The sequence below is a fragment of the Anastrepha ludens genome, chromosome 4 (assembly GCF_028408465.1).
Source record: "Anastrepha ludens isolate Willacy chromosome 4, idAnaLude1.1, whole genome shotgun sequence".
NCBI lineage: Eukaryota > Metazoa > Arthropoda > Insecta > Diptera > Tephritidae > Anastrepha > Anastrepha ludens.
Window position 1 is genome coordinate 76,316,244 of NC_071500.1, and position 25,118 is coordinate 76,341,361.

The following is a 25,118-nucleotide window of genomic DNA, read 5'->3' on the forward strand; positions in this document are numbered from 1 at the left end:
TGCCATACTGACACATTCGGATCGATGGAATGCAATTATAGAAAGAAATGCATATAAGGTGATGCGGTAGTGTTTATCTACTTACATACATATATAGATATATGGGAATATGTAGCAAAAAATACTCTTCGATGGGGGCGGTACCACAATGTCTTTGTGACCGGCGCTCTGCAAAGAGTAAATCACTTCAATGAGTTACCATTGTATTGAGTCCTTCAAGGCGGTTACTGCCTAGCAGGTGTTTGAAACACGGACTATGAAGGTTGGTAAATGAATAAATATAGTAGGTGAAACTTCAGTTAACACAGTGCTATGATATCGAATGTCAGGATGTGTCAAATATTAATGTTTTCTTTTTTACATTTTCATATTTCGCATTAGACGCATTATATGTACGTCCAATCAGAATAAGTGCAATAATATCGAAAATAGTATTGTCAGTGTTTTGACTCCCGTTTCAAATCTATTTCAGATTTACAACTTCCTAAAATGCACATACATATCTGCAAGCACTTAACTAACCGTTTGAATCCCCTTAATGACATTAACAATAATGTTATACATACAGAATACTGAAAGCGAGTCGATTAATCATAGGCCTTACGGGTATATTTATAATTTATTTCTCCAAATGACTGTTACTAGTAAAACTTGTCCAAATTTTATTCTCTAATAAATTTTTTGGTCTGAATAAGTGTTTTTCATTTAATCCAAAATATAGGTGCATAAGTACAATGGATAATATATTTCGATATCTTCTAATATTATATGCAATAATAAGAAAAATATTGGTGACATTTGATTAAGAGATCATTAGTTTTAAATACATACGAGGGCTGTTCAATAAGTTCCCGTGGAAAGTAAGAAAAGTCGGTGTTAGCATCGTGTGCTGCCATCTATCGCACGACGGTAAAAAAATTGCAGACTGATTGAAAGGTTAGTTTAGATTTGACAGCTGTATGTTGTAATTTTCGCTAAGACAGAAAACAAAACAGTATCGTTTGAGATAAAAGCAAAGATGGATGCTGTCTATGGGCACGCTACACCATCTATGACCACAATTAGATATTGGCTCAACGAATTTAAACGTGAGCGAACGTCCGTTTTTGATAAGGAGTGCAACAAGCGGATGCAGTTGTTAACTTCGAAGCAGTGTTTGGAGCAGTTTAAGCGATATCCGAAGGAATTTTTGTATCGAGTGGTCACCATTTTTGAAACCTGGATACATCATTACACACCATAAACTAAGCAACAATCAAAGCAATGGGGAGACACGGACGCCTTAAGCGAAAAAGCAGGTGATGTTTCACCACGAGAACGCACCGGCACATTCATCTGGAGTTGTCGCCGCTAAACTGCACGAGTTGCATTATGCATTGCTACCGCACCCCCCGTATTCACCTGATCTGGCTCCCTGCGACTTTTTCTTATTGCCTAACATGAAGAAATGGCTCGCGGGAAAAAAATGAATTGAAATGAGGAAGTCATCGAAGAGACTCCTATTCTTTGGAGGGGTTCAAAAAATGGTCGGAGAAGTGTATCTTTCTAAAAGGAAACTATGTTGAAAAAAAAAGAAAAATGGTGTCTTCATTTCTAATGCCTCATATGCAGCTACCGATTTCTAATTAAAATGCGCCTTTTCTAGAAAATTGGAATAAGAATGCAAGAATAAGAAGATATTACGCAAATAGCGCACCTTAACGTCCAAGTTTGGCACATCTTTCGCTGGGGCTAAGTTATAAGTTCTGCCTCAAAAGATGCTTCAAACCTATCTTGTTTTAAGTTAATAAAAAGATATGGTGATATTTAATTTTAAAGTTCGGGTCTCATCAACTGACTTAATATTCTTCTTAACCTTGCGCTTGGGCGGACTAATGCTTAGCCTTTTCGGTTTATTGTTTTTTTTTTCAAAGATAATAGAAAATGCATCGTTATCGTACACAGAACCAGTGCGCTACAAATTACACTCTTAATAGAATTAGTAAGGAGCACTTGATTAACAATTTTAAGGTCTACAACCAAATTATGTCTGACTTGAGGGCGAAAGCTTACGCAATTTATGCTGTTAGTTTTCAAAAGCATTACTACGTTGCCGTGTTAGTTAAAACTCGGCTGAGTGCTGATTTTTGCTGTGAGGAGCTTGTCGAGAAGAGTTTTTCGAAAAGACGGAAGTGGTATTGCAACCAATACTACTTGTGGACGTGATGGTATTGTTATAATGGCGGTGAAACTAGTATATATGCAGATACAATTACCGTAAAATATTCCGCCCCTTGCATTGACCATTGACAACTGCCAAGTAACAATGGTTACTTGTGTGCATTGGGGGATTATAATTTAAGTAAAATGTTGTGATTGACTTAGGGTTTTAGGCTTTATCTTTACTACTGCTGATTTAAAATTTCGGAGAGATTTTCAGAGCCATTGTGGCCGTGAAACCATTAATCTACTGAAGGACTATTCGGTGATAGGTCGAAGTGGAACAAGGCTTGCTTAGTTTAGAAAGCAGAAACCACAAATATTATTCGGAGGGCAATAAAATTTTGCATACAATAAAAACAATAACAATAAGAGAAGTGACATCGTCTATTTTTGGAAAGCTGACCTGCAGCGCTGAAAAATTGCTCAACCACATTCGATGGCGAAACAGCTAAAGATTTTACCGCCACGTGTTTACAGGGTCCGGCCCTCGATGTGTAACCAACTTCCAACTTCAGACCACTCACGCAACTGAGGTACGGGCATCAGTTGTCTGTTAGTGGTCTAAATGAAAGCCCAGAGTATTGTTTACAAGCGCGTGGAAGCATTTTTCCGAGAGTAAACGCGAAAAAAGAAAATGAGTAATGGATTTCAAGCGTAATAGTGTGATTGAATTATATTTGGCTGAAAATGCTCATTAGAACTAGAAGTCATACAACGAGGAGTAAGTACATAAAAAGTTCCACTTTAATTAAAATTAACGATACGTTCATGCCTACATTAATGTGAAATACGCGTGTGTCATATTTTCCATAAGTTCCATATCAAATAAAATTTATTGGCAAAGCACACGTCGAAACTGTTTGAGAGTATCTATCATGAAAGATAAGATGGAAATCAAATCAAAATGGGATTTCCTTCTAATCGATCTACAGTTTCGAATCTTGCTGTTTTTAGTGAATATTCTATTTGTAGTTCTTCCGACGGGTTTCACTAAAGCTTTTAATAAAGTTTCACATTCTTTACTACTTTATAAGTTAATGTTGAAGACGCACGACATGTACTCTTCTACTGTCCATGATTTGCAAGAGAACGAGAGGAGTTAGCCACTATCCTTGGAACACAGCCAAGTGAGACTAAAGCCAATTAACAGTATATGCATTTCAAAACATTGCTGGGATACTGCGTACGCTACGAGGATGATGCGTACGCTACACAAGCAGGACGAAGAAAAGCGAACAATAGAGCTGTTTCAGTACCGGCAGCTAGAGCAAAATAATATTAAGGCCCTGTGCCGCGTCTGATCACACCGAACTTCCCGACAAGTGCTAAAGCTAACATGGAACGGAAGCTTGAGTTAATGACTCACGACCATATCATACGCAGACAAGGCGGTAATGCACACGACATTACCGCACACTTTCGAAGTTCCATTTACTTCTTAATGGAGTAATGGAGACTATGACCGACGTATAACCTCCATACGTCATAGGTTTCTTTTGTGGTTGTTATCCACAATCACGGCTCCACTCTCGATGTAGTGCAAATGCGGTCACGGGGTGGAAGTCAGCTGAAGAGGGGAGATCTGTTTTAGTGGGAGCGTGCCCCACATATCATTGGCGCGACGGCATCAATTGAATGCTTCTGAGATTTTTATCCTCCCCTTCCACAAAAAAAAGTTAAAGTTAAAGTAATGTTATATGGGCTTTCATTCTGTGTTTTTAAATTGGACTAAGTCGTGCTTGTATAAAAGGAATTGCGTTGTAACAATTTCATTTCTTCGGAACCATTCTTTGTCTAGGTATACTAGGACCGCTATTATTTGTTTTGTTTATAAATGACATAAGTAGCTGCTTTTTTTTAGCAAAATTTTTGAGCTATGCTAATAACTTAAAAGTATTTTCCAAAATCTCTAAATCAGATGGCGCACTTGAGCTTCAAAGTGGCATTGACGCCCTGGAACTATGACGTGTTAGTCACTCGTCTTTCTTTAAACATAAAATGTGCTTTAAAGCCACGTATTCGAAATCAAATCAATAAAATATCATGCAGACGTCGTACAACATTTCGCATTCTTTGCTGCACAGTTTGGATGATATTAAAAATCTTGACTAATAACTAATAACATTTCATTTAACAGACATATAAGTCGTATTATTTCGAAGGCTTACTCGCTATTAGGGCGCGTAGGTGAAATAGTTCCAAATTAACTGAAACTAACACTCTGAAGCTATTATATACATATTTCGTTCGGTCCAATTCGCAATACGGAAAATCGAAACGAAGGATCTTACGACACGCTAAGTACTCGTCGTACATTTCACCTTCAGATTGCTGATTTTTCTAAACCAAAGGATTTCGCTGTTCACTTATGTAAGTTCTTTCAATCCTTAGATTACGTAGTCTATTTGATAATATAAAGGACGGAGTGGGGTAACATGCTAATTAATAATAGAATGCCACTAATAAGTTTTTATACAGGAAAAAAGAGAGAAAGAAATTATTTACGAAGTTATTAAAGAAAAACTAATATTGGGGGACTTAAAGACCACCACTCCGTACTATAAGAAAAAAATAGTTATACAGTTTTTAGAAAACTGTCAATCAATAAACTACAAACTTCAATAGAAAATATGCCTGACAATCACATTGAAAAATTCGTAGCAGAACAGCGTTACGAATCCCTTGTTTTTAAAATTTGTTTGATGCTTAATAATTAGTTTTTATGGCTAGGTGGCATTCTTTAATAATGGCCAAGGAAATACAAAATAGTCAAATATATTGTATCGTCTTCAAAGTAAGTTTCTTTCGAAATAATTCACTTATCAAAAGATTGATTCAACGAATTTTGTGGAATCTCTTCTTTCAACTGAAAACTTTTTCCCGAAGTGAACAAAGAGCAAGCTAGTCAATATTCATCAAATGTATGCGATGGTTATACGATGATATTTGTGGAGTTCTTTGCAAGAAGTTAGTGCGCAATGATAGCCTGTGATATATTGTGTTGCGAGCAAAATTCCTGAACATTTCTACTACAAATCTCACATCTTTCGACGAATTTGCTCCTTCAAACGCAAGGTACCTAAGCATATAATGTTTTTTTACATAGTTAAATGTCTTGGTATTAGGAGCAAAACCGGTTGATTTCAGATTTATATAACGGTTATTTTTATATGAAACTGTATCATTGCTATTTTCGTATTTTCCTCTTGTTTACTTACCATCGATTGAGTTTGACAGCTTCCTACAATTGAACATCTTATACGGCGAAAGATTCAGCAAAAAGCGAACGTGTTTGCAGGAAGATTCGATGTAGTATATTTCGTTTGCTATTTTTATTGTATTATCGTAAAAAACACCATTACAACTAAGAATGAAAAGTTGCGCAAGGAAGTTTCCTCGAAGGTGTCACAATTGGCATTTTATGTTTTAAGAAAGTTGAAAAGCAACAAAAACTCTGCGCACACGTAATATCTTGATTTTCCTGCGGAATTTTTTACCCAAAACGCAGAGTTTGTCTTGCCACATCTACTGCAGTTGCATGCTGCGTTTTCGTTCTTTCGCGCTTTCTAATAACAGTTTGTGCATATGTATGTATGTATTTGTTTATAAGTAAACCTTGCACAAAAGGAGTGTATCATTATGCACAAAATCTGCACGACTCCCTACCGGAAGGTATGTACATATGTATGCATGTAACACAATCCTCCTCAATGGGCAGCAGTTGGATGTCACTACTACCTATGTGTTTTCTACGCAGACCAAATCAATGCTCTAAATCATACAATCAAAACACGATGCTGTGACGCCCCAAGCAGCGCTTATTTGTAAACAACTTTTTCCGCTATTAGCGTGAGGTTAGGAAAGAATGAAAAAAGCACTGCTTTTGAACTGCGATTCAATGTGAGGTGAGATCTTACACCATTTGGCGACACAAACAATTTACGGCACTCTGTTTTGGTGTCGCTGTGGCTAGACAACGAACCAATAGCTAGCCAACCTAACCGCTAACTGGCAAATAAACTTCAGCACTCAACTGGGTTTCTTTCAAGCCTTTGTTTTTAATATATTTTTCTTAATACCGAGACTTATCCTTGCTTATAGTTATTAGTTAGATTTGTCGGCGTATGTTTGTACAGAAATTTTGATTTCCCCAGTAAATGCAAGCTGGTACATAAAACACACAGAATGGGTTGGTGCGTTAATACCATTCGGAATTCATAGAGAACGAAGGTTCGCATCTCGGTGAAAGATCAAAATGAAGAAAAAGTGTTTTCTAATAGCGGTCGCCTCTCGACAGGCGATAAAATAAAAATCATAAAAAATATCTGCTGTTCGGAGTTGGCTTGAAACTGTAGGTCCCTTCATTTGTGAAACAACATTAAGATGCACACCACAAATAGAAGGAGGATTTCGGTGTAAGCACCAATTATATATACAGTCCTGTGCAAAAAAAACCGGACAGCTAATTTACCCTATTTAAATTTCTATAGCTTGAGTATAAAGCTTCTTGGCGGTAAGTGGCTTTTTTTGTGTATAAATAGAACAGTTTTGAATTAATTTGTATCATAATTTAACCAATAAGTGAAATAGTTGATACGTGGCAAGTGTTAATATCAAAAATATGCCAAGATCGAAGCAAACGGGAGCTGTCGTTAAGGGGCAAATTATTGCACTATCATAGCAAAAATTGTCCGTACCGTCAAATTGCTGCTAAAGTAGGCTTCAGCAAATCATCTGTTGCCGATTTTTTAAAGAAATTTGCAGAAACGGCTTCAACGGAGCGAAAGAAAGGGTCTGGACGACGAAAAAAGACGTCGCCTGCTGAAGACCGGATGATTAAGCGGATGTGTATCCAGGACCGTTTCAAATCTTCGGCAGACATCAGGAAGGAGTTCTTGGATGCAACTGGCGTCGAAATAGATTCATCTACTGTGCGTAGGAGAATGATATATTAAATGCCGGTTTTGTAGAACAAAGAAGACCTGGACAAAACTGACCTGGATAACATTATAATGGACACTTGGCACAACGATATTTCGGAGGAATTGTTGCAAACCCTGGTTACATCAATGCCGAGACGTATTAAAGCGGTAATTAAGGCGAAAGGCGGTGCGACCAATTATTAAAACTTCAAATTATAACATTTATAATGAAATAATTAATTTTGTTTTGAATTAATTAGCTGTAAGATTATATAATAAGGATAAACTAATAATAAAACATTCGCTATTGACTATGCTAAAACAAATAAAGTATGAAAATATTAAAAACGCGTATGAAATTTATTGATTTTATTTCATACTTTTGTATTAAAAACACAATGGAATATAACCACATTCAAACATATTTGATAAAATCCATACTACTTCAAAAAATGGAGTTTTCAGACTGTCCGGTTTTTTTTTGCACAGGACTGTATATAGCTCCTGATTAGCTTTAGAAAAATCACGTAGGCATAGCAATACTAAATTTTCTTTTGTCAAAAATTATCCTATTGTTGTCAAGAATTTTAATCATAGCGCTAGAACATCTACATATGCTTTGCTCTAAGACCAGTCTAGAATGGATATAGCAAACTAAATTTATTAATGTGCAATGATATTTGTTCGAACATTAAGTACTCAAAAACCCTAGGAAGAGAGGTTAGAATATGTACTTAGTGGACGGAAACCAAAAGGCCTACATGGAGACTTATTTTTAGTAATTGGAAGCACAAGAGCAGGGAAGATAGCACAAGGGAAGCAAGAATTAGTCATATTGTGATAACTGTACTGTACTTTACTGTTTTTATGAACCAAGGGAAAGAAGAAGGTTTGCTTCCAGTAATACAAATAAGAACATCAGACCTAATTACATTTGATATAATCTCATTTAAGAAACCAAGCTTTTCATTTACCGTGGTTAGGCCGCAGCAAAGAGGCCAATCCAACTCTGTTAGAAGATTATCAACATTCAATAGGCGATTGTTAAATAAGTTGTAAGGACTAACTGCTACGCTCTAGTGAGTGAACTCAAAGTCGCAAGAACAAAACAGATATACGAGTATACGATAGTTGATCGGAGTTTTCTGGCAAAATTTGGAGCAGACACAATGAAATAGTCGAGAATTATTTTTGTAATTTGTAAACGAGCAATAGAAATATCATTAGGTAGTCGAACTGTATAACAGTCACTACGAAATGTAAACGAATTTTGTTATTCTCACATTCAGCTTATACTCGTATGTATGACAACTTTTCATTTTTGACTTTACTTCTCTGTACGAGAAACATATTAGTTAAAAATTAATTTATTTTGAAATATTTGTTTCATGTCAATTCCTATAACTTAATAAGGTTGCGCTAACACTCAGCCGTACTAAGAAAGGTCAATTACTTGGCATACTTCTTTCACCCTCAACTCTCTTCAAATCACTAAAACTCCTTCCTTGTCGCACAAAAATGCAGCTGGTGAGACATTTAATTTCATTCTCCTTGGTGGGTTTCGGGCAACATCTTACTTTGACTATTGAACAATTTTAATTCCCTTCACTTTATTTTCATTTCATTTACCCCTGCGTTTGCAATAACGACAATTGCCTACATTTTTTTTCGTTTTCAACGTTTGCTATGAAAGAAGCAGAACAGTGCAAGCTCGAAAACTCGCCCCGCACTTTCCACGAACGTTTAAAATATGATCACAGAGCATTTTCGTTTACCCAAAAAAATATATATATGCCATGTAGATAAATTTGCAGAGAATGGTTGTGTTTTTATTTGCTTCCTCAATGCTAAATCATTTTCTTTGCTATCAGACATATGATGAGAAATATGTTCATTTTTAGAAGCTTGCATATCATCACATCTGTATAAGTAGTTCCCGTAATAAAGGTTTTACGATATCAACGAATATGACAAGCCATTTAAATTTTGGGTCGAACAACGTAGTGTCAGCAGCACCTGGGCATTGGTGCTCGTCATCCTGATTATAATATCTTCTCCTTTGCCAATTTAATAGAATTAATCAACCCATGATGTTCTCTAAACAAAGAACACAATGGATGTCATTCATCTAAATAAAAAGATACAAAATGCATTAGGCTTGAAGCACTAGACTGTTGAGGGTAAATTTTTTTATTTTTATTTTTATTTTTTTACTACCGATTGTTGTTCATTTTTTAGAAGCGTTGTACAATTGCACCCTAGTGTATACTAAGATAATATACTAAAAAACTATTTTTAGTTTACGTTTTAAACATATTTGAGATGAATTCAGCCAAAGTAAACTGGATGCTACATCGTTGGCATGATTTTTTAGTCGCTGTTTGTCAGCTATGGCGAGTTGCTTCGTCACTTCAGTCACAGTTGGTATGCCGAGATCAATATAAAGGTCGTTATTCCTTATGTATATAGTATGACGTTTTTGCTATGCCCCGGAAAATTTTGTTTTGCAGCCACTTTTGGTTAGCAACACCCCCAAATTATATACCGTAAGTTTTTTTAAGTATATATTTAAGTATTTTTTTCAAAATGCTTCGACATTACTGGCAACAACTTATCGTTGCGAAAGCTTAAGCAGCTTTAAGAAAAAGTGGTGCCAATGTATCCAAAGGCATGATTCGAATACCTTTATGAGCAGAAGGCCTCTAAGTCGTAGCTCAAGAGTTGCATGGGCTAAGGATAATTCAAAACAGAATTGGTCAAACGTAATATTCACGGATGAATCTTTCTTTGGATGAATAGTTGCATACGTCGATGCTGATTTTGCTATTCGGTATTAAAATGGATTTCAATGGCGTGACCCTTGTATTCGAAGCCAGCAATGAACAGTACACTGTGTTACCAATTTCAGCACGCAAATACGCCACAGCAGCATAAGCGTTGATACTTGCATCCACGATAATGTGCAACTGGTTACTCCGGCTACAGCCGGAAAGTAAGTAGCACCGAGGAATTTTGACGTTGTTGATCGAAGAAATTATTTTCAACCTCTTCCACCAGTTATTGCGATCATCCTCTCTGATAGGCTCGTCCCAATAATGTCCTGTAGGATGATTTTTGCTTGTATTGTGATGACATACCCGAGCAGTCCAAGGGGATCGAATATTTTCATGATTGTTCGCAAAACTTGTCGCTTCGACGGAAATGTGTACTCATCAAAAACTTCTTTAGGAAACTTCTCCACAAAGGTAAGCTCATACGACGCTGGTAGCTACCACATTCCAAGCACCTTTTCGATAGTACCTTCAAGCTCCTCAAAACATCTGGATAGTGGCGTGCTGTTAGCAGTCAAAGTTTTCTTGGAATTGGATACCCAGTTCAGCATCTCAAAACCTCCTTCATTATGAATCTAGCGAACAACAGTAGCCAAACGCGATAATTCTTCCTCATTGTCTGCACTCTGAAGCCAATCATCGACAAAAGTGTTATTTATAATGGTTTGTACAGCTTCGGGATAATTTTCGAAAAAACGATGAGCATTTCGGTTTTTAACGTAGCTCGCTAGCAAAGGAACATACATATGGCATAGACATCTGGCTGTCGGTTAGACTCACCGTCGCGCCATAAAAACTTCTGCGCCACTTGGTCCTCTTTGACTACCTTTATTTGGTGAAACATCTCGCGTAAATCTCCGCATATTGGATCCTTTTAATAGCAGGTTGTTAAGTGCAGTATTTCCAGCTTTGGCTGCAGCGTCATCCATACCAATCTAGTTTTGTTTTTTTTAACGTTGAGCACCGTGAATATGGGAAGGTACCACGATCTGCCACCTATCGATGTTTCAAGTGACTCCATTTGCATATGTTACCCTTTTACTTGTAATCGTCAATTTTGTCGACAATACAACGGTGGAGTGAGGATCCCGCTTCATCTTGGCCTCGATACACATTAGTCGACGGCGCGCCATAGGAAGTGAATCGGGTAAATCGACGACGTCTTGTTTTCTAACAATCTTCTTTCTCATTTCTTCTCTGTTGGCAGAAACTTGGTGAATTTTTCCATCAATTGTAAAGCACTTTCTTCATCCTTTGAGCGAAGCGGTTCAGCTGGCGCATAGACGCCGATAGCAAAATACGCCTTCATCTGTTCGACCATTCGGTCCCTGCCCGTAGGATCACAGCTGCAGATGTGGAGCACGCGAGGCATCACTGGGTCTTCAGATGTGTCTCGACCATAAACGGTCCATCCACTTTTGAGACCTAAACGAGCAATAGTGCTTACACCTCTTAACAAGTAGTTTGGAGAACCCAACTGTGTCGATGCGATCTCAAACTTAAAAACTTGGAGTTATTTTCGCTTTGAGTAATTTCGTTAGTCCATCGCAGACACAACGCCTCGGACGGCCCGTCCAAGTCAAGGTCATCCGCAAGCTCGCTCTCAATTAAAGTACAAGACGCGCCTTCGTCGATGAGTGCATAGGTGTCAACAGATTTGGATGCGTTACGAATAGTAACGGCGACGTACCTGAATATCGAGTTCTGATTCTCTTTTGGGGAGCCTGAATGCCGTTCGTGGTATAGCGCTGTTTGCTCATGATCGACGTTGCTCTTAACGGGAGCAGGTGTATGTAGAAGAGCGTTGTGTGCCATCTGGCAGCCATCAACCCCACACCTATTCTTCAGATTGCATCGGCAAACATAGTGAGATTTGAAACAGCGTGAACAAAGTCTTTTCTCTCGTACAAACAGCCATCGAGTCCAATGTAGCAAGTCCAAAAAGCCAGTCGTCAAATACAGCAATGTCGATGCGACTGAGCGATAGCTGCCCCAATTGAGCATTTGATCGCTTGGCAATTTAGCAACCAAGTCATTAAGCAACACTGGATCGTTTAAATAATCGGCCAGGCCAACCGCCTGGATTGTAGCGCGATAGTTTTGCACTGCAAGTAAAAATGCTATGAGCGTTTCCAATTTGTCAGCCCTAACTGTTGGCTCTTGTCCCAATTTCATCTGCATTGTTTGATGAATAATGTCAGGTCTCCCATAAAGCATTCTCAATGTGTTGATTGCCAGACCGACTGTTGCTGGCATCATTAACCTACCACGCACTGCTTCGAGAGCTCGTCAGTTTAAGCACTTTAGTCTGATCAGGTTTTCTTGATCAGTGAAGCCACAACGCTCGGTAGACTGCTCGTAAATCGCGATGAATAGGGGCCAGTCCTCAGGTCTGCCGGAAAAGGTCGGTAAATCCTTGGTTATCACTGGCCTGCTGGAGATCTGCGTTGGTTTTAAATTGACGTCCAATGTGCTATATTGTCTGAAAACATTATATGAGGGGTCACGCGTTTGGTCATAGGATGGCATATTATGCTGCATCGGCTGCATGAGAACAGAAGTATTCGATGGCGGCGCCATGAGGCTATGCGTACTCGCCTGTGAACAAAATGGCCGAAATGTATTGCCGAACGTCGGATAGGTTAGCGCGCTACAAGGCATGGCACCCGAAGTGAGGTTAGGTATGGCACCATTAGCAATGCCGCGCACACACGTGCTCGTAAATGCATTCCATGATGCGTTGTAAATGTTGATCCAATTCCAGTTGCTAGGTCTGTCAGCCTCACCAATGGTCGCCGCCGGTGGTATTTCACTGCCTTCCACAAGTACGCCATTATGTTTCTTCCATTTCCATTTCAGAGTCCAAAGAAGAAAAGTATTTATGTTTCCGAAAGTCAAAAGATTTCAGATTTTTGTCCCGGCTTGAAGCTGAAATATTTATTTAATACAATTGTTACAAGTCTTAAAGTTTCCTGAAAACAGATACTTTTTCCTGCTGTATATATAATCTTAATACACCAACTAAGTCACCACAAACGATGTCCAGGCATTTTTGATCATTTTATGACTGATTGATGACTAACGCATGAGCAAGAGCTCAGAGATATCAAATCATTTTAGCGAACGATGCCGAAGATAGATATGTAAAAACACTTTTTTGACAGCAGTCAACACTCATCAGTATCGTTTAGAGATTAGTATAAAGTTATGAAGTAAAAACTTGTAGTACTGCGAAAAGGTTGACCACAGATCACTACCCCCGAACACGGAACCAAAATGTCCAATTTTCTATGGCAAACATTCCATGAAGATTGTTTAATGGTAAAGGCCTACGACTTCAGAAAACCCAACAAGAATAGTGAGAGCAGGGCTAAATCGGACGGTATTAGTTACCATTTCGCATTACCTCCATTTATAATAAAATTATATCATTTACGTGGGTTACTCAATCCTGCGATTTTTCCTGCTGATGCATACTAAGCTAGCCAGTGCATACTAAATGTCAGATAAGACAGACAGCGCAGAATCAGCATTGATGCTGTAGCCTATCAACATTGACCCGTCCCTATTGGGAAGCCCTATACAATACATATGCATGCATAAGTAAAATCATGTAGCCATACAAATGCATCTACATATATGAGTACATTTGGCAATCTTACATCACCGTTCGCCACTTCCGACGGAAGTATCCGGCTTAATGTTTATGGCCGGTGGAATCAGTCATTTTACAGTTTTGGTCATGACAAATTCATAAATGTAAGAGTAGTTGCCTGAGTTGTTGTTACTCTGATTGTGGTTTGTTGTTGGCGAAAAGAATGAACAAGATACAAATGCAGTCTTATTGCAGCGCGCAACATTCGACCTGACTTAAAACTTCTCCCTTTTACTGCGACGCCAAACGCTCAGAAGATGTTGGCCATAACTCAGCAACATTTCACAAACCACAACCCACAACAGCTCCGGCCGGTCGACTTTGGCTGACTTACAAATTCCCAAAGGCCATGCAACCAAAGCACGATAATGCACGAACAAATATGGGATGGTGTAGTAAGCACAACTGGCTACTCCTTAGTAAACTTTACTTTCACAAAAGCGATTTATTCATCTATGTTGTTCGTACTTCAAGCTTCCTTTCCATTTTTCTCTCGACAACTTTGCAGCCTTGATGTTTACTAATTTAATTTATTAATTTGTGCACTTTCCGTTTCTGTTACAGGTTTTGGCTTCGTAACATTTCAGAGCGAGGATGTGGTGGATAAAGTTTGTGAAATTCATTTCCATGAAATCAACAACAAAATGGTAAGTGTCCGCATCTTTCTAAAGTATATTACAGCTGCCTCTGCCGACCTATCACCTGTCGTATTTCCTTCCACTGATATTTGTATTGCACCATATTTCATAAAATTTTTGTAATATTGCTTATTTGCTTTTTAGGTCGAATGCAAGAAGGCGCAACCAAAAGAAGTTATGCTGCCGGCCAACTTGGCCAAGACGCGTGCTGCCGGCCGCTCTGCTTACGGTGAGTTGGTAGTTTGGGGCGGTAATGCCAACGGTGGCGGTCTAATCAGTAGTACATTTGCCACTGCGACACACCACAATATTGCCGGCGCTGCGGCTGCCACCAGCTCAGGCGCTCACCACCACCACCATCATCATCATCATCCGGCGCATCCACATGCCGGCATGTTCGGCAGCGCAAGCGTGGGCGCTGGCGCTGGTGCGCCTGCAGCATCCACTTCTTTACGCTACACTCCCTATCCCATACCAACACACTTCTCTGCTGCTGCAGCCGCTGCTGCAGCTGCTGCCAATCACCACCATCAGCAGCAGCAGCAACAACAACAGCAACAACAGCAAGCTGCTGTGGTGGCGGCAGCAGCTGCACAGCAGCAACAATCACTAGCCAATGCGGTTGCAGCAGCCACCGCCGGCGCTACTCACACACTAATACCGTTCTCTGCTACAGCAGCAACTGTCCCTCCCGCACCTGCTACCCCTTCTCTGTTGCAATATGCAGCAGCTGCAGCAGCCACAAATCCGCAAGCAGCTTCACTTTATGATGCCGCTGCTATTGTCGGATATAAACGCCTACTAGCAGCTGCTGCAGTCGGCGGTTTACGTCCGCCCACTGCAGTGGGCCATTTGGCCCAGCCAACTGCCACACAAGTACGTCCAACACCAACGGCAACAGCAACCGCCACTCTCGGCTACCCATTAGGCGATTTATTATCCATGCAGGGGCTGGAAATGCCGACCACAGCCACACTGTACCAACTGCCAGGCGCCAATACGCTCGGCATCTGACCGCCAACGGCAGTCATAACGCAGTTGCCACGGCCACAATAAACAGTTGCGCGAAAACAAAACGCGCACAAAGCTTAGATTCAGCTCAACGGTATCTGAGTTTAAATGCCAGTCAACTTTTCGCGGTTGGACAGTTGCTGGGCTAGACACAATACATACAGAAACACGCCATTGCACTTCAAAAAGCGACAATAGACTCCACAGAAACACGCACAACAACATTTACATTCGTACCTACATTAATACGAAGTGCATATGCAATTGAATACGTATCTATACAATAGTACGTATGTACACACCCTAAAGTATATGTCCACAGCGGCTTTTCAATGCGAAATTTCCAAAGTGAATGACATTTTGCACTTTGCTTCAATTGAAAGCAATTAACTATGCTAAATTGTTTTTTTTTTTTTGGTTTTATTTCAAAAATGTATATTGGAGTTACATAACAAAGAATTGGCCTGTTGGCAGCTCTGAACACATTTATAGTACATATATGTATGTGTGCACATACGGCGCAAAGTACGGCGTTCAACCCTGATATAGGACATACATACATTAATTAATACATAATCATAACAGTACAGAATACTTTGTACAATTCATAATTATCTGTCTCATTCACACATTGACTTAAGTACTACGATTATATACATACATACACGTGCATTCTCAATTACATATATAGAGCGTAACGTATACCTATATGCATAAATAACTATGCACTTACGTAATTTTAAGCTAGCATTTAGCGGAAATGTACTTGTACTTGAAACTTCCGTAGGATTAAAGCGGAATCAATTTGCAACTCTAGCGTTGTATTATTGCCAGAGTTGTTCTTTTACATACTTACGCAAATGATTAGTGGCTTAGCTAATACTTATGGAAAATAATTGTTATGAAACAAAATAAATTCTAGATAAATTACTCTATTAAACATTTAACAATTTTTAATCTCATATATGTACTTAAGCGTCCAGCGTTTTGGTTATTCATATTCACAAAATTATTAGGCTTAGGAAAGCTCCTAAGACAAGGCTGAATCGCAAGCTTTTGGTTTCAATGTATTCAAAAACCCAAACAAATTACTTGAAAAAAAAACAATATTTTAGTCGACTTTGCAAAAATAAAGCACAACCAATTTGGAGTATTGGGTCACATTTGCGAAAGAGAGGCAATGCAGGCCTTCTGCAATTTCCTACATATAAGGGTGTTTTCAAAAAACACACCTGGATGTTGTCTTAAAATAAAATATGTAAAAATTTAGACTCTTTCAGGTTTCACTATATTTATTCAAAAAACGACTATTAACAATTATATATGAAAAAGGACATCATTTAAATGGCCACCATGAGCACGTCCCCTTGAGGTAAAATCATATATATGTTTTTCTTAAAGATCGATTAGTTATAATAAGCTCCAATAATTTCAATGCGTTGTTCATAGTGTACGGTCGAAGAATTATTCACTACTGACATCTAGGCGTCACTTTTGAAAGACCCTTTGCAACACTTCGATATCTAAATTTCACAAGGTATATTGAATTGAATACATACCTATATGTGCATATATCCTCCGAAGTAGGCGGCAGGTAGCATAAAAAACTTCTAAGTCTTTTTTTCGCCAACGAGACATTAAATATTTGCCTCAAATTTCAGATATCAATTCATTGTTTGCGCTACTTTTGCGCACTTAAGGTGTTGCATTTTTACTATATTATTTGTGTGATTCGTATTGCTACAGTACATACATACCCTACGATCAGAAAGTACCGGGAATGTTTGAATAAAACCAACCAGAGTTAAATTTCAGGCAAATTTATTTTATCTCCTTCAAAATATGACCCTTCTGAAGCAACACACATGTTCCAACGTTTATTCCAGTCCGCCATGCACCCCTGGTAGGCCGATGAAGCGCTGGCCTTCACCTTCTTCGTCGCATTCTCTTTGATCTCCTCTATCGACTGAAATCTCCTTTCACGAAGTGGGAGCTTCATTTTGGGGAAACAAAAAGAAGTCGCACGGAGCCATATCAAGTGAATACGGTGCTTTCACGATGGTATTTACTTGGTATTTGGTGTTTGGTCAAATAATCCAGCACAATTTAGGGTCGGTGCGATGGCGCGTTATCGTCATGCAAAATCCAAGAATTGTGTGCCCACATTTCCGGCCGTTTGCGAGATACAGCGTCTCTCAAATGCTTCAAAACCGATAACTAATATTTTTATTGACTGTGTGGCCCGATGGAAGGTGCTCATGGTGCACTACGCCTTGGCAATCGAAGCAAAATAGTCAACATCACCTTCACGGTACTTTTTGGTCATAGGGTATGTACATCTCAATGTAAAATACAAGCACGCATATTATGTGCTGAACCAACTTTGTGAGAAAATATCTTGGCGAAGTTTTTTTATACCCCGTTTTGTGTGATTAAGCAATTTTAATAAGTGTTTAAACTCTTTGGAAGTCGCTGGTTTATGATAATTTTAATAACTATATTACCTAGCTTAGTGAGAAAAAATGGCTGAGTTAGTTATAAGACTTGCTGTCTAGGCTCCTTTCGCAAAATGGACGACCCCACTTATCATCTTAAAGCCTCAGCATTCTTCCACTTTGGATTCCGATTTAAATTACTCAATAAATAAATTATTTTTCACCTATAAAAATTAACATCAAGTTTTCAATAACTAAAATAATGTTAGAGAAAGCTTGCGATCGACCGAATAATCGTTAATAATCGATACAATAAGTGAAAATTAATGAAAACAAGCGAGTTCCCCAAATACTCGTTCTGAAGATATGAAAAAGTTTTAATACTCGTAAAGAAGTAAGATTTAGATATATTAGTCATACATACATACAGTATGTAGATAGAAATTAATAACTTTGTATTGTCCAATGTTTTTATTATTCCTAACTTAGGGACTTAGCAGTCAATTTTAATGAAACTTTACAGAATTCGATTTATTTGGTTAAGTAATGAAAATAATCTACAACTGAGTAGAGCAAAATTATTAACTTGTAGAATAATAGACATACTCAATCAGCATTAAGAACTATAAATAACATCAAAGTAGTAATAAAAAAACCAAAAATATGAAAATTTTAATGGGCGTAGCAGGCCAAACATGTAAAATTAGTTTCTAAATTACTTACATTTAAGAAGTTTCACAACCAATTAGAGCTAAAGTGAAAAGTTTTTTAGGTGTGTTTTCAAAATTGGAAATAAGTAAAGAATCGCTAACAATCTTCATTTTAAAAATATTCAATTATTTACAATTTAAAAATTTACTCCCTTAGTTTTGGGTATTATAACAATTTTTGAATATTTAAATTGTGTAAGTAGCTGAACTAAAATTGTGAAAAACAAACCAATGTGCTCTGAACTAACAAATCCGTTTCGAAGACTTGTAAATTTTAGTGACTAAACGATTAACAATTTTGCACTCGCACCGCATTAGGTGGTGTGACTACTTTTATAATTTTAAAATTATCAAATGTATTGAAATTTCATCAAAATTTTTAAAGGGAAATTAAAGGCTAAGACTTATAATCGACAACTCGTCTGATGCAACACTAAAGCCGCCTTTAAGAATGTGTCTCCTGCATATGTTATTTATTTATTAAAATTTTTACATATAGCTATTATATAATTAACCAAGCCATAAAGGACACTTTCATTTCTTAACAAATCATACGATTATGATTGTGTGCATTTTTACAATGCTATGCAAACGTTGAAAAAACTTGGATTGGAAGTCAATTATATTCTCCGCCTACGTACCCTCTTACGACGTCGAGTGCAGACCAGTACAAATATGCCATATATTTATCCACTTAGCTTTATTTGCCAAATTAAATTGTAATTGCGTTATACTCATGAAATATAAAAAAAGTCATGACGACGATGATAACTTGAAAATGCTAAAAGGAAAAACGCATGGAATAGTCAACAGATAAGAGGTGGCGGAAAGTGGAACACCACAACAGCACGTATGTGGGCAGTGCTTAGGACACGTAGCGCTGTGGGCCCCTATTAAGTGGTGTACAACAATAATGGCCTGCAACAAAAATAGCAATTGTAGCAACGGCATTGGATCGCAGGAGCCAGCCCGCAGTAAGCGCCTAGGAGGAAAGACACGTGCTTGCCATGAAGAGTTAAATGTGCAGTCACCACCAATAGTCTAAGGACTGAAATCGCCCTATGGACGATACTCGTTTAGCGCTCACTTTCTAGTATGAAATGTAGCTGAAAAATAATTCAAATTTTTTTTTGTACTTTAATTCACATCGCTCTTTTTTTATTTGTATTTTTTCATAGCTTGTATCTTAGCTTAGCTTGTTTTTTATACATACATACATATAATTATGTTTTAGTTTTTATTCAATGAAAAAAAAGTGAATTTCTTTCCGTTAAATTTTTTTAGTAGTTGTTTTAGAACCACGCAAACGAACAACGTGCTGGTTACGGGGCGTATACGTGACATCTCACCTCGGCGTATTTCTTGGCGGCCAATGCAGGTGCGGCACGTATTGGCCATCGTAAAGCCACACTTGTGCTTCGTTACGCGTCTTTTAGTAAATAAGCAGAAATAGAAATGTAAAAGCAGCATTTAGCGTAAACAATGAAAAATTCACATCTCTCTCTAGTTATTACTGAATACTTACACAAAAATATTTTCCAAAAACCACGTTATGTCATAGAAGCGTCGTAAAACCTATAATCAATGTGTATTTCAGTGTTTAGAAATAATTGTATTTAGCTCAATAGTATAACTTTTGTTTGCTCTTTTTAAAATTTTATTATATAACATATCCTAGAATTTAAAGTCAATCGATGTGCGTGCGTTAGGCACAAGCCCCAAAACCGAGTAGCGGCAACAGCGGCAACGCCAACGAGCAACTAGCAAATACGAACAACGCAATGGATCTGTAGCTGATTAAATACTTCTTAAGACAATGAAAACTTTATTCAATTTAGCTTTAGGATGTAGTTTTAAATTAATACAGTAGTGCGCATAAAAAAAACGTTACTACCAGTGAGTAATTTGACAAAAAATAATTATAATAATCGCAATTAAATAATTCAAAATAATTATATTAGTTAAATGGCTATTGGATATTTAAATAATCTAAAAACCTTGAGTGACAAACTAAATTAAAAAAAAAAATTGTATGGCGAATTCTTAAATTCGTCGTGTGATACGACGTTATAAAGGACATCGTCCTTATAAAGGGCAATTGGCATTTGTAACCGAAGTAAAATTATTAAATGTACCAAATAAAATGGGGGCTCTACTAAGTTTGACCTCAGAACATAAAACTTTGATCAGAGAAAAACGCAAACACCCATTTGGCAATTTAGAAATTCTTAATACTTATGTCCTTTTCGACCTTTTGTTTTGGACTTTTAAAGGATAATCGTATAAAAACGAATTGATTTCTAAACTAAATGCAGCACGAAATATATCTTCAGAAAATATTATTGAAAAAAACCTAAAAGTTTTATCTCGACTCTCCTGGTAGTGGCATTTACTTTTTTGCTACTATATACATCTACATGTACTAGAACTAATGCTTAGGATCAATCAAATACTTATCATTGTGTACGCCATAGTTAGATACTCGTACTTGTCTGTACGTATATAATTACATGTATACATATCTAGGTATTTAAAATAACATAGTTAATATCGGCAAATAAGCATTTAGAACACTAACACATTTGATTTTTCTTTTTTTTAATTATCCTGGCGAATACACCTCTAAGCTTAATTTTCCACTTAGATGCTTGGTGAAGCTGACAGAATTTTTCTGTGCACTTTATAAACAAAAGGAAACAACAAATATTTTTAAGAGTTTCAAAGCCTTAGACTTCCTAATGGCACACTCGATAATAACTTAGTGTCAAATATAGAAAAACTACAAGCTGGTTTTCAGCAGATTGCATTTTAATGCACGTGAATTCCCATTACTTGTAATAAGATCATGGCATAAATACATAAAACAACATCTTTAAACGCCAAGGCATCGTTCTCACATCTATTTCTAATGAAAATTAAAGTTAGATTAAAAATAAACAAAACAAAAGGAATACATGGACAGCACACGTAAAACTGAGATCTTTCTAACCGATACCAATTCAAAATTTCTGATTAAAACACCAAGGATTAAGGATTTCCTTCGAGGTTTTTTAAATATTATTACTTGTAGCTTTGGAATGTTTTCAATCGATGCAGGAAATATTAAAATTTCAAATGTGTTCATAAGAAAACAGACAATAGTTGATCCATACAGAAACTGCACATACACATATACATATGTTACTCTGTTTTCTGATTTCAAATACAATTCTAGTAATAACTAGCGCCTAAAATTATTACGAATTTTCTATTTTTTGACTCTTAGAATCAATGTAACTTGTATACTCAACATAAACGTTATAAACATACACATATTTTATTCGTATATAAATTTTCATGAAATGAAGAACTACTAGAGTTTTTCTTAAAACAAAAACATACTTTACACAAATATGGGTATAATATTTGATATTTAATTTCGCTCTTTTCTTTTTCCTCCCACCAAAATAGATAACATCATGTGGGGACTGGGGACACTACCCGACGGTAAGTAAAATACATATATTACCTTTGACGAAATGATGGCCATTTCTTGATTGCGATCTGTTTTTAAACATTAAGCAATATTTTTACTTAAAGTTATTTAATTTATTTACCGTTTACTAGTTTTAAGATAAATAAAATGCTGTTGTAGACTTCCTCTTGAGTCTAGTGAAGGTTATGAGATTTGTAATTATTTCTGCGACAAGAGGGTTGGAGTGCGAACGGAGTCGAGTGTTTTGTGATGTGGCATATTTGCTTATTTCTTCAATTATTGTGAAGAATTCCGGTGTTTGAGTCAGCTGCAGTCCACCAAAGTTGAATGCAATATATCCATATCGGTTTCAAGATAGCTGTGTAAAGTGAGAGCTAGCTTTCGTGTGAGAATTTCAATGCAGTAATCAATATAGGCTTCTGAGTTTTATTCTGTTGGTTTTGAGATAAAACCACGTAATCTTCCCGATCGATTATAACACTAACTTTTGCAGACATGAGATAGATTTTTTTATCAATTTAACTTTCTATCTACAAATTTATATTTTAACCAATTACATGAGTACGTTTCCTGGCACAACAAAGTAAATATAAAAAATACTGTGAGGCGAATACTTACCTATGTACATCTAATGATAACACTTCTTCCCTGAAAATGGCAAAACACCGTTCAACTTTTGATGAATTCAAATAAATAAGCGATTAATGCGTTAGATCGTTTGTGAAAACTGCTAACGTAGACTTATTCTTAAAACAAACATTTTGGCAATGTGTTAAAAACAGGGAGATGTACAACTTCTGAGAAATCTTTCAAAGCAAATTTGGAACATACCCGCCAGTTCTCAAGACTTTTCCCTGCCTCACGTGGAATTCTTACAAGCAACACGTACTCGGCTGCTTGGTGGAAACCTTGATAAAATATTATTTTTAAGTATGAATAAAAAAGTTTAATTAGAACGCTACAATGAATGAATATTTAAATGAAATTTGGGCAATACTTATCCATATGCTGAAAGCCTATTTATGAGCCAACAATACAATCTCAATGTCCATGTAAACGATTTTTTAATCATGATGACGTGAGTGAATGTGAGATAAAATGTCTCTCAAGTGCTTATTTTCAATGACGTGATCTGCAACAGCTTTCTTCTGAGCAGATGATACATTTTCTTGCCTAAGGAATCTGAATCGATCACTTACAGAGTATACTGACTTTTTTCAACGATGCAACCCGGCGATTAGGTCATGCTTAATGTAGTTTAAAAGTAAGATTTCAGTTTCCGATATCAAATCATTATTTTCCAACCTGCTTTCAAAATACCATAGCTAGCAAAGTATCAAAATGCATAAATGTCAAGGTAATTAAAATTCATTCCCAGAGTCATGCGTAATCATAGGCGAAATTTTTATTGAATGCCCAGGAAATGCGCAAGAGTTGCCAACTTGCCTTAGCAAGGATTTGTCTTCCTTCACAATTTGCATATGGGTAGGCGTATTTAAGCAAGTGCACACATACACTTGTAAATTCAATACATCATAAATACTTAGATATGTACATATAAAAACGCTCAGGGATACGAGCTTGGCAAGAGAACATTGTTAATTTCTCATGCAATTAATTATTCCAAACACAAGCAATGCAAACCTCAAATGCAAACCGGAAGAAATTGCTTCAAAATCAAACATTTTCAACACACGACATGCATGTGTACGTACCTACACAAATATAAATAAGTAAGTAACCAAATGTGTGTATACGAGTATACTAGTATATAGTAGGTACAGTGGCAACCGCAGAACGATGCAATTTATGCACAGCAAAACCACAAACATCTCGCAAGCTTTTGAAAATCTAGCTGATAACTCAATTGCTTGCATCAACTTTGATTACCTCCCTCTCGGTTTTCTTCTTCTATTTTGTTAAAACCGCTTCACCTCATGTTAATTTTTAGTCGTCCCGTTTTATATATAAATAACTGCATATTTACATGCCTTTACTTAAACACTTTTCGTTTTTCTTTTCATTTCGGGCAGGATTTCCGGCAGCCGCATATGCAGCCTACGCAGCAGGACGTGGTTACTCGGGATATCCAAGCTTCGGTTTGCCTTACCCTGCTGGTGAGTACGAAAATGAGTTTTCTAAAACTCAGACATGCGCATACAAACACTGAATTTCGACTACTAAATAAATACTGAATCCCATTCATTCAAATACCTTAACTTAGATACAAGTGTGCAAATATTTATACACGCGAGTACCATACTTAATAATAACTTTCATACTCTACCCCTCCCCCCATTCTTTACACCGCACAATCAAACACTGCGTTGCTCGAAATACGTAAACACATATGAAAATGTATATTCTTTACTAAACTTCTTTTGCGCCATCTTTTGTTTTTTAGCTTTGTTTTCATTTTAAACTCTTCTCTATTGTTTGGATACTGGCCACCCTTAAAAGCGTAGCAGCTGAAAAAATAACCTATAATATAATATAGAGCAAATATGAATAACTGACACATACAAATATACACACTATACCTACGTTCTTCACAGGGAAATGAATTAACAAATCATTTCATGTGGACATACATACATATTTCAGGATATTCCAAATAGCAGTTGCATATTAGAGTGGCCATATTTTCGAAAATCAAAAGCTTTCGCGCGATGAAATGGAATATGAAATCCTGTAAACAGTTATCGAGCTATTCCGAGAGGTTCTGGTTCGAGTATTTCGTTTACAGACCTTCATAAATGACGATGTTAAGCCTTATTTTTTTTTTTTTAATTTCCATATTTTACAATAATAAAACGCTATCGTATACCCCTGTATTAAGAAACGCAAACAATTACCTTTCCAGTGAGCCACAGAAGTTTGAAATCGGTCTAAAAATCATAGCACCCTAACTTTAAAGGTCAAAAAATACCTCAAGCATGCAATACATGTACCTATGACAAGTAAATAAAACATAAAAATGCTAGGGTATTCAATAATAGACTTTTTCACACGTTTTGATATGACGTGGAAAGGAGATATGCACTCTAATATTCGAACGTCCGGGATCGAACAGTCAGTTTCTTCAGATTCGGTTTCCCTATCTCCCTCAAATCCAGTCATCGACGCAGCTGTATCTGTGTAAAATAGAAAAGCCTATCAAAGTAATATAAACACACACCGTATGGAGTAATACCCTGGGCAAGCGAGTGGACTAAATATTATATTTCCATTTTCGATTT

At 37.1% G+C, this 25,118-nt stretch overlaps 1 protein-coding gene across 2 annotated transcripts in view; it reads left to right on the top strand.

The window, feature by feature from the left end:
- LOC128859874 (RNA-binding protein Musashi homolog Rbp6) overlaps positions 1-25,118 on the top strand; it is an 84,813-nt gene that overhangs the window by 11,716 nt on the left and 47,979 nt on the right. For both annotated transcript variants that reach the window (XM_054096999.1, XM_054097000.1), the window contains exons 2-5: positions 14,175-14,257; positions 14,393-14,477; positions 21,855-21,890; positions 23,913-23,996. In XM_054096999.1, coding sequence (XP_053952974.1) covers positions 14,175-14,257; positions 14,393-14,477; positions 21,855-21,890; positions 23,913-23,996 — 288 coding nt within the window. The remainder of the gene's footprint in view (positions 1-14,174; positions 14,258-14,392; positions 14,478-21,854; positions 21,891-23,912; positions 23,997-25,118) is intronic.